The 11,150-nt window shown below is 26.8% G+C and overlaps 1 protein-coding gene across 3 annotated transcripts in view; it reads left to right on the forward strand.

Moving 5' to 3' along the window:
- LOC111688913 (transmembrane protein 184B) overlaps positions 1–11,150 on the forward strand; it is a 29,219-nt gene that overhangs the window by 1,947 nt on the left and 16,122 nt on the right. Inside the window, exons 1-9 of one of the 3 annotated variants that reach the window (XM_046953304.1) lie at positions 3,450–3,590; positions 3,721–4,021; positions 4,113–4,278; positions 4,843–5,101; positions 5,173–5,342; positions 5,421–5,587; positions 5,834–5,908; positions 5,981–6,065; positions 9,374–9,431. In XM_046953304.1, the coding sequence (XP_046809260.1) occupies positions 3,749–4,021; positions 4,113–4,278; positions 4,843–5,101; positions 5,173–5,342; positions 5,421–5,587; positions 5,834–5,908; positions 5,981–6,065; positions 9,374–9,408 (1,230 nt within the window). In that variant the 5' untranslated portion in view covers positions 3,450–3,590; positions 3,721–3,748 and the 3' untranslated portion in view covers positions 9,409–9,431. Of the gene's footprint in view, positions 1–3,449; positions 3,591–3,720; positions 4,022–4,112; positions 4,279–4,842; positions 5,102–5,172; positions 5,343–5,420; positions 5,588–5,833; positions 5,909–5,980; positions 6,066–9,373; positions 9,432–11,150 lie in introns of those variants that run through there. The other 2 variants (XM_046953302.1, XM_046953303.1) reach the window with 2 other exon arrangements.

An 11,150-nucleotide genomic window follows, 5' to 3' on the forward strand; every position in this document is an offset into this window, starting at 1 on the left:
TAGTTCAGTTCTAGTTCAGTTCTAGTTCAGTTCTAGTTCAGTTCTAGTTCAGTTCTAGTTCAGTTCTAGTTCAGTTCTAGTTCAGTTCTAGTTCAGTTCTAATTCTAGACCGGTACTAGTTCAGTTCTAATGAAGTTCTAAATCAATTCTTGTTCTGTTTTAGTTTAGATTTAAAACCGTTCAAGTTCAGATTTAGTTCTGTTCTAGTTTGAAAGGGAGTAACAGAATAGACCACTTAACGTCAGTTCTAGTTCAGATTTAGTTCTGTTCTAGTTTGAAAGGGACTAACAAATTCATTACTAGTTCAGTTCTAATGCAGTTCTACATCAGTTCTTGTTCTGTTTCAGTTTAGATTTAAAACCGTTCTAGTTCAGATTTAGTTCTATTCTAGTTTGAAAGGAAGTAACAAAATAGACCACTTACGTCTCTTATGTATTACATATAAGCAAAAAAAAACAAAAATCAAAGAAACAGATATCTCAGCAAAATTTTTAATAAAATAATAAAATAAAATTTATTTTGTACTGAAAACTGTTTTAATAACAATCACTTAAGAAAATGCATTTTTCAGTAATGAGTAAATGAAAATGTTTATCATGCAGTTTTTATTTTATATTTTGGCAATATGAAATCTTAATTATTAACAAAATATGTAATTGTATTAAGTGTTTAGTTCTATTTCTTGTGCGTTAACATTCTCTTGTTTCATGCAATACGTGAGTTTTCATGTGATTTAATACAACGCTAAAAACAACACAAAAACAAGTTATTTTTATATCAGTATGAATGTTGTCAATGCCAAATATTATATTAACCAAAACAGCATACGTTTTTTTTTAATTAATAATAAACAGTATTAAATACGTAATAAAATGTATAATATACAATTTTGAGAAATAACAGTAACAAATAACAAAAAAATCCGGTTTATAAGAATTGCAGTTTTTAATATTAGTTTGAATCATCTCGTTTTGTGTTTTTTTTTTCATTTACTAAAATAAAATTAACACAACGCTGGAGTAACATTTTGCTTAACTTTCTAAAAATATAAATATTATTTCTTTTTATTTTTATTTCCTCTTTCAAGTAGTAGGTATATTTAACTAATTTCTTATTATTTTTCTTATAGAAATAATTTGTCTGATTCTCTTTGTTTTTTATTTCTATTATTTTTTTGCCATTTGCGGTTATCGTCTAGTATTGTTGATTTTTTTTCTCACATTTTAAACCACAATCGAGTTTTTTGTGCGTCTTTGTCTTCATCATTATCATCATCAATAACATCATTATCTTCAATGTATTTACCAAAAGTCAATTTGTATTGTATTCAATTAATAAATACATACTTGAGTATTTTTCTCAATAATTTGCTTGTTTTATAGTTTGTTGAACTGAGTCTTTAACAAAATTGTTAGATTTAATAAAAAAATGTAATTGTTTAAAATCTTTTTAAAGTTTATAAGACAAAACAACAGGTTTCAGTTGTATGAAAGTGTTTATAATTAAAATAACACGCAAACTATGATTTTCATCTTTTGACATTTCCTACAATCAATTAAATATGTAATATAGATCAGTTTTATAATCGAAATAGATTATAAACTAGAATACAAAATTTCCATAAAATAGTAATAATAATTTATGTTAATATTTTATTGTTGAGTAATGAGTTTGTAATTATAAACACAATAAAATTTCTAAAATTGTGTCATGGTTTGTGTTGATTTATATTTTTCGTCGTTATATTTTCAGTTAAATAAGCTTATTTTTTATTGTAATACAAGTCCAAATACTATATTTTAAATAAAACTGTTTAAAAACAACAATTATTAGGTCATCTTCATTATCAACATTTATACCATATATTTCAAAACATTATAATTATTTTAAATTTTTGTATTAATTTTCATTTATAAGAGAAATATTTAAATGCGTGTATTATTTCCATATAATAATATACAACATATTTTGTAAAAAAAACTATTTATAAAATAGTTTGTATATACATATGTATGTATATCATGGAAATGACATCTTTATATTTTTCCAACGGATTACTCTATAGTATAACGTAAACGTAAAGGTGTTGGTTGTTTCTATTTAGAATCAAAAAGCAAAATAAAACACCACATACATACGTATTACAAAGAGTAGTAATGCAAAGAAAGAAGGTATGAAGCAAAAAAATGAAGCATGTTGTGTAAAAATTAGAACAGACATTCACAGAAAATATAAAAGACATGAAAAATGAAAATAGCTTCCCAACAGTAGTTTGGTCATGGTCATTAGAAATGAGGGTGGACGGAGAAGTTTTATGATAATAAGCAATTAGTGAATTACAAATATGATATTTTTGATATATGCGAAAATCAATAATATGAATGTATCACTTAGAACAGTACCGAACAGAAATAAACCTAAACTGAACCAATTATGAACTACAATTGGACTAAAACTGAACCAATTATGAACTACAATTGGACTAAAACTGAAATTGAACTGATCCAGAAATCAACGCGAACTGACCCAGAAATAAATTAGAACAGAACCAGTCATAAACTAAAACTGAACTAGAAATAAACTAGAACTAGAACTGAACTAGAACTGAACTAGAACTGAACTAGAACTGAACTAGAACTGAACTAGAACTGAACTAGAACTGAACTAGAACTGAACTAGAACTGAACTAGAACTGAACTAGAACTGAACTAGAACTGAACTAGAACTGAACTAGAACTGAACTAGAACTGAACTAGAACTGAACTAGAACTGAACTAGAACTGAACTGAACTAGAACTGAACTAGAACTGAACTAGAACTCAACTAAAACTGTACTAGAGCTGAACTGAACTACAGCTCACAAACAATTAAGCTAAACATAGCATGATTCAATTAATATGACTTTGGAAAAGAGTAACTTTATTAACATGAAATGTTTCTATAAAAAAATCTTATAATAAATTGATTTTAAATGAATTAATAAAAAAATTAAATAAAATTCTCATGCACATACATGAATATTTAAAATGCGCACGATAAGCAAAGTAGAAGTAAATAGTCCTAACTTTATTAGCTTTATTTCCTAGTTTATCTAAAACGATTATAAACTTAATATCTATATTTTTTCCAAAATGAACTGCTCATCTTTTGCACCTTTGTTTAACACGATTTTCTTGATAAATTTAATAATACAAAAGTGTATAACATAAGTTGACACATTTCTAAATAAACAATGAATGTCTATCAAGAACTAAATGCTGAATAGACAATTAATGTTGTTTCACTTACAATTTATCTAAAAAACGAAATTAAAAATAATAATCATTTAAAACGAAAAAGCGTTTTGTCTTATCAAACAACCAACTACTACGAGTACTCTACTTGAGTGTATGGGTGAGATAGTAAATTGTTGTTTTTTAACTTTGTTTTCTCATATTTATAACTGGCTGAGTTGGTTGGTTTACGGATGGTGGTGAATGTTGTGTGTGAAGTTTGTGAAAATGTTGATTGTTGAAAATCCAATATAGTAGATATTGAAATTTAATAACACAACAGCTTTGAATACTATTGATTTTCATTTTCATTTACAGGTTAATTTGGCTTTCATTTCACTTTAACTTTTTTTTTACTTAATGACAACATATTTTTGTGTACATTTTTAATATTAATTTTGTTATACTTATATATCTTCTTTTTTTCTTTTCTCTGTTTATTTTATAGAAATTTTCTTGCAGAAAACAAATAAAGTATGAGCACATCGATAACCAGCAGTAGTAATTTAACTGACACGACGTTAAATGTCACTACAACCGTCATACCCACAACAACAATTGCAAGTGCTTTGGTAAATACTACAACAACATCATCAGTTAAATTGAATTTTATGCCACAAATGTCCGCCGCTGCCGCTCCCATCGATCCTTTAAGCCATGTGGGTGATGGTATTTTTTTACAGACAAAAACCGCTCAAGGTTTAGCTGGTATATTCGTTTGGGCAGCTTTGTTTATCACATGCCAACAGGTTGGTGTTTTATCGATTTTTTTTCTTCTTTCCTATTTGGGTTGTTATTATTTTGTTTATTTGTATTTCAATTTTTTGATTTAATTTACAGATTTATCAACATTTACGTTGGTATACAAATCCCCAAGAGCAACGTTGGATTGTACGAATTTTGTTTATTGTACCCATATATGCAACATACTCCTGGATAAGTTTATTATTTTTTAATTCCGACAATGTATATGTGTACTTTTTCACCGTACGAGATTGTTATGAGGGTAAGTTAGAAATAAAAAACAATTATTTTTTATGAGAGAACACGTGATGGAATGACATTTAAAGTTCTCGATGAGTTTTAATTCAGTTCAAGTTCAAGTTCAGTTTATTTCAATTCTCATTCAGTTCTAGTTCAGTTCTAGTTCTAGTTCAGTTATAGCTCAGTTCCAGTTTAGTTCTAGTTTAGTTCTAGTTCAGTTCTAGTTAAGTTCTAGTTCTAGTTCAGTTCTAGTTCAGTTCTAGTTCAGTTATAGTTCAGTTCTAGTTCAGTTCTAGTTCAGTTCTAGTTCAGTTCTAGTTCAGTTCTAGTTCAGTTCTAGTTCAGTTCTAGTTCAGTTCTAGTTCAGTTCTAGTTCAGTTCTAGTTCAGTTCTAGTTCAGTTCTAGTTCAGTTCTAGTTCAGTTCTAGTTCAGTTCTAGTTCAGTTCTAGTTCAGTTCTAGTTCAGTTTTATTTTGATTCATATGTTTTAGTTCAATTCTAGTTCAGTTCTGGCACAGTTCTGGCCCAATTCTTTTTCGGTTTAAGTTTATTTAAAATTAAAATTTTAAAATTTTTGTCTTTTCAGCGTTTGTCATTTACAATTTCCTCTCGCTCTGCTATGAATATCTGGGTGGTGAAGGCAATATAATGTCTGAAATTCGTGGCAAACCCATTAAGACCTCCTGCCTCTATGGTACATGTTGTTTAAAGGGTAAAACCTATACAATAGGATTTTTACGTTTCTGCAAACAAGCCACCTTACAATTCTGTTTAGTTAAACCATTGGTTGCATTTATTATAATATTTTTGCAAGTATTCGGACATTATCATGATGGTGATTGGAGGTAATTAAACTTATCAGCATCGAATATCGTTAATAACAATTAATGACTTTTGTTTTTCTTTTCTAATATAGATCCGATGGCGGTTATATTTATATTACTCTCATTTATAACATTTCGGTTTCATTAGCGTTATACGGTTTATATTTGTTCTATTTTGCCACCCGTGATTTATTAACACCCTTCGAACCTGTATTGAAATTCTGTACCATCAAATCGGTGATTTTCTTATCATTTTGGCAGGGTAATTATGATGAATCATTAAATAAATACAAAATAATTGTAAGTATTTTAATTGTTTTTTTTTTTTTTTGTGAAACAGGTGTTGGTTTGGCTATTTTGGAAAAGGCAAAAGTTATTTCACCAATTGTTGACAATGCTGGCACTGTTACTTCGGCTGGTACCGTATCGGCTGGTTATCAGAATTTCTTTATTTGTATTGAAATGTTATTTGCTGCAATTGCTTTACGTTATGCCTTCCCTTATCAGGTAAGAAATAAGATAATATTTGTCTGTAGTTTACTTTTAATTGTTTTCTGTTAAAGTTTGCATTTTTATTGATTTGCAAATACATTTGCTATTTGTTATTTTTTTACGATAAGTTTTTATCGTTAAGAAAAAGCATTTTTAGTAATAAATAAACTCGTGCCATATCATATTACATATGACGTTGATTTTAAATATTTATTAGGAGAAACAATTAACTGACAATACTCATTATGTTTTCTTTTTTAGGTTTACGCCCGCAGTTGTATTGGCGATGGGCATGGTCGTTCAGTAACCATGCAATCAATTTCCAGCAGTCTTAAAGTATATCATAAATTCAAACTAGAAAATCTTAACTGATAAACTAATTTTATGTTTTTTTCTCTATCCATATAGGAAACCATGAATCCTAAAGATATTATGACAGATGCTATACACAATTTCCATCCACAATATCAACAGTACACTCAATATAGTTCCGGTAAGTCGAAACTTGTTTTTTTTATATAGTGAATATGTCTTTTATTAAGACTAGCTTTTTCTGCTGTATATGACGTTTTTCTTTTTAAATGTTTTAATTTTTGAGATAGTCTGTGTAGAGCATGTTTTTTTTAGGTGACATAATTAACAATTTTTTTTAGAAACTTATTACTAAAACACGCTCATGATTATTTGAACCTTTATAATGCATTATTTACTTTAACACATTATTGTTGTTTTTTTGTGTTTAAAACGTTTTTGTTTACTAAAATCGTATTTTATTTATTTGTAAATTTTATTTTTTTCTGGTATAAGAACACTTAATGTTTATTTAATATATTGCGTTTTATTAACCAATTTGTTTTCATTATTCATTTTTTATTTATTTATTTATTTACATGTTATTAAAAAAACATAATTAATTATGAGATTAAATTTGATATAAGGTTTTAGACTTAATATTGGTTAATTTTTTTAATTGTATACTACAATAATATTATTACTAATTATACAAAACAAACAAATCATTTTTCATAAACATTCAGCTAATTACAACACAATCAGTTCCAGTTTAGTCCTACTTCAGCTCTAGTTCAATTTTAGTTCAGTTCCAGTTTAGTCCTACTTCAGCTCTAGTTCTATTTTAGTTCAGTTCTAGTTCAGTTATATTTCAGTTCTAGTTCAGTTCTAGTTCAGTTCTAGTTCAGTTCTAGTTCAGTTCTATTTCAGTTCTAGTTCAGTTCTAGTTCAGTTCTAGTTCAGTTCTAGTTCTAGTTCAGTTCTAGTTCAGTTCTAGTTCAGTTCTAGTTCAGTTCTAGTTCAGTTCTAGTTCAGTTCTAGTTTAGTTCTAGTTTAGTTCTAGTTCAGTTCTAGTTCAGTTCTAGTTCAGTTCTAGTTCAGTTCTAGTTCAGTTCTAGTTCAGTTATAGTTCAGTTCTAGTTCAGTTCTAGTTCAGTTCTAGTTCAGTTCTAGTTCAGTTCTAGTTCAGTTCTAGTTCAGTTCTAGTTCAGTTCAGTTCTAGTTCAGTTCTAGTTCAGTCCTAGTTCAGTTCTAGTTCAGTTCTAGTTTTTTTTTAATTTTTTTTTTATTTATTATTTCATATAGAGTTTACATTGTTTACATTTACATATGATATGATATAGTTCAATTAAATAAGTTTCTTGGACTGTTGGTTCTTCCATCCTGTGTTGTCCTCCGATGTGTAGTTTTCTTATACTTACCCGCGAAGCTGTTAAGCTTGTCTGCAGGATATTCTAGAAAAGTTTTCATTTTTTCTTTATTTAAATGTTAACACTTCAATTGTGTGGTTTTTATTAATTTTGTTATTATATTTAGTTCATTGCAAACTTATTAGAAAATTCTTTATTTATTTAGTTTTCTGATAGTTGTTTTCATTATTCAATATATGGATTGGTATTTTATTGAGAATAGCCGGTAATGTAACAGAAAGAGTGTTTCTCCCATATTCGTTAAGAAAACGATTGACTTTGAACCTCCCTTGTGATCTTCCTCTTGTGTTGTACATATGATCGATTTGTTTCAGAAAATTTGGGTTGTCACCAAATTCTTTTATTATCGTAGTGTGATAAATGTTCTTGACGTTTAGAACATTTGTGGCTTTTGCTAGGCTGATTTGACTTTGTCTGTTGTTATTTTGTGCGTGGATGTCCGTTGAATGATTGTCGTTGTTTTATTGTTGATTTTTTCGTAAAATTTTGAGTATCTGGTCCTGTGATTTCTGAAGCGTGCTGTTATATTTGACGTTCCCCCATGCAGCAATACCATGTCGTATGTACGATTCAGATAATGAGAAATATGCCTGACGCAATACACTATATGGCGCACAAAGGCTTAGATGGTACAGCATGTATGAAGTTTTTCTCAGCTTTTTCTGCAAGTTTTCAATGTGGGTTTTCCATTTGAAATTGCTATCAATATAGATTCCCAGGTACTTATATGAGTTGACTATTTCTATTGTGGTTAAACATGAATCTCCTTGATATGTGTTGCTATTTGATACACTGATGTTTTTATGAAGACACTCTTTACTATGGAAAATTAGTTCAATATTTGTGTTAAGAAGATGTGGGGGCTTAATATGTATGGCTTTTGTTTTATTTGCATTGATGATAAGGCCGTTATCATGAGACCATTTGGTTGCAATATTTAATTGGTTCTGCATAGTTTCGGTTGCGTTTGCAATGTTTTTGTCTGCAACAACTATGGCTGTATCATCAGCATATGCGAACGTGGTATTGTTTAGGGTTTTTAACATATCGTTTGCGTATATTATATAGAGTATAGGACCAAGCTTAGACCCTTGTGGTACTCCACAATCATACGTGATTCCGTTACTAAGTTTGTTTTTTATTTTAACACAATATGATCTGCAATCCAGGTAACTTTTAAACCAGCTTAGAAAGTTTTCTCTTATACCATTTCTTTCTAAAATTTCTAGTTCAGTTCTAGTTCAGTTCTAGTTCAGTTCTAGTTCAGTTCTAGTTCAGTTCTAGTTCAGTTCTAGTTCAGTTCTAGTTCAGTTCTAGTTCAGTTCTAGTTCAGTTCTAGTTCAGTTCTAGTTCAGTTCTAGTTCAGTTCTAGTTCAGTTCTAGTTCAGTTCAGTTTAGTTCTAGTTCAATTCAAGTTCAGTTCTAGTTTAGTTCTAGTTCAGTTCTAGTTTAGTTATAGTTCAGTTCTTGTTCAGTTCCAGTTCTCTTCTTGTTCAGTTCTAGTTTTAGTTCTTGTTTAGTTTTAGTTTAATTCTACTTTAGTTCTTTAGTTTATACTTCAGTTCTGTTTCAAATTCTAAATTTTTTGCATTGGGTGCTATGGATACTAACAAATGTATTATATTTACTTTAAAAAAATGTAAAATATATTCAAATTGAATATTTTCTTCATTTCAATTTGAAAATATTGATCATATTGTATCAAAGGTATTATTTAAATTATCTTTAGTTTGTGTACATATTTTGTTCTTATTTATTATTTATATTCAATTGGTATTTGGTTTAAAACATATAATTTTATATTATTTATTATTTTAACATTTATATTATTCTCTTAAGACCCCTTACACTGTTCTTCGTCTTCACTGTTTAGTCTTACTTTAGAATCAAACCATTATATTTATGTAAAACTCTAATAAAAATTCAACTTATTTAAATAAAAATTAAAACATATTTATTATAAACAACTCACATTTGTAACTCATCTAAAGGCTTTTGGCATTGCAATTTTATATTACAATTCGCTAATTGAAATAATTGAATATTTTTTTCGTTTTTTTTTTTATCTCAAACTTTACAGAAGTAACTTCATCTCAACGTTATGAAAAACTTTAAATTATACTAAATTTAACATAATTTTAAAAAAAAGTTTAAAATTGCTTTCAAAATTATAAACGAAATATTTGCTTAAATTACAAACGAAATTCATAAAAGACAATTAATAATTCTTTAAGTTAATTATATTAAACAAAAAAAAAACTATTACAATTAGTATAAAATACAATATTAAATTAAGTTTTATTACAAAAAAAATTAAGAAAATTACAAAAAAACCAACACTACCATAGTTGCCTTTAAAAAAATAGCCTATTTAATAACGTTATTAGAAAAGCTTAGAAATTTTACATACAAATAAAAATCCTTTATTAAAACACAGTCTTGTTAGAATTACTTAATATTGTTACTTAATTAATATTGTCTTAAAATTTCTTTGACCTTTCACAAAGTATTACTCATGTTTGTTTAACTGAAAATAAAATAGGACTGATTTGTTACCTTTATTAAACAAACAATGAATTTGTTGTTCATTAAATGGTTTTAAAAAAAGGTCGTCTTAGAAATGTTATAAATATTATTTTTTATTTTATTTATGTATAATTTCTTCTACTTAATGCATTTGATATGTATTTATTTTACGATTTTGAAATAACGATAATAAAATTTATGATTTATGCTTTATTTTATACTTTCTTTATACGATTTATAAACAAATTATATTTCCAAAACTATAATGTACTTAATTTACGTGATACCTTTAAAATAAATCTATAAAAATGTATACATAATTATGTTTTTTTTTTATTATTTAACTAAAATTTATTATTTTTTTTCAATTCCTAATTTTGTGCTTTCTTCTATAACTTTTTTTTCAAATTTGTACCTTTTTTATAATAATAAATTGTAAAATATATATTTTTATCTTTTCATTTTAATTATTTTAAGTTTTTATAATAAATTTTCAATGGATTTTGTTTATATAGTTTATATATATATATTTTATTATAAAAACAGCAACAAACAAAACAAATATTACAATAATTACTTTACAAATTATTGCCCTAATTAAGAGCCTAATTTTTATAAAACATTTTTTTTATGAAACTTGTTAGATAAATATCCTGTTTAATCATTAAAAAGTATAAATATTTTTCAAGTTTTTTAAATGTTTTATAAAATCAAAAGGCATTTATTTTAATTGATATTGAAATAAAATTTAATTTTTTATCTTTATAATTATAAGTTGTAAAGTTAAAAAACAAACTACAAAACACACACACAAACATAACGCATAATGAAGTAACACTGAAACATCGCTTTTAAGTATTTTAACTTTTTAAAATTTTAATATTGAAAACAAACAATTTAAAAGAATTTTAAGTTTTTAATTATTTTTTAACAATACATTTAAACGTTGTTTCAGTGTTTGTACATTATTCTTTTTTTTCTTTTATAATAATAATAATTAGGTTTCTTTTTTTTATTATAACTGATTTCCATTTGATGTTTTCATGGGCATGTTATGTGCATATGAAATTTTGCCTTATTCGTTTTTATAAGCATGTTTTTCTATTTTTCAAAAACTTTTTTTAAATGTCTCAATATTTTCCTCTCTTCATATAATTTTCACTAAGGATTTATTTTTCTATAGCGAACTGTTCTTTTTTAGTTCACGTTCAGTTCTACTTCAATTCTAGTTCAGTTCTAGTTCAGTTCTAGTTCGGTTCTAGTTCAGTTCTAGTTCAGTTCTAGTTCAGTTCTAGTTCAGTTCTAGTTCAGCTCTAGTTCAGTTCTAGTTC

This window comes from Lucilia cuprina, chromosome 5, assembly GCF_022045245.1.
Source record: "Lucilia cuprina isolate Lc7/37 chromosome 5, ASM2204524v1, whole genome shotgun sequence".
Lineage (NCBI taxonomy): Eukaryota > Metazoa > Arthropoda > Insecta > Diptera > Calliphoridae > Lucilia > Lucilia cuprina.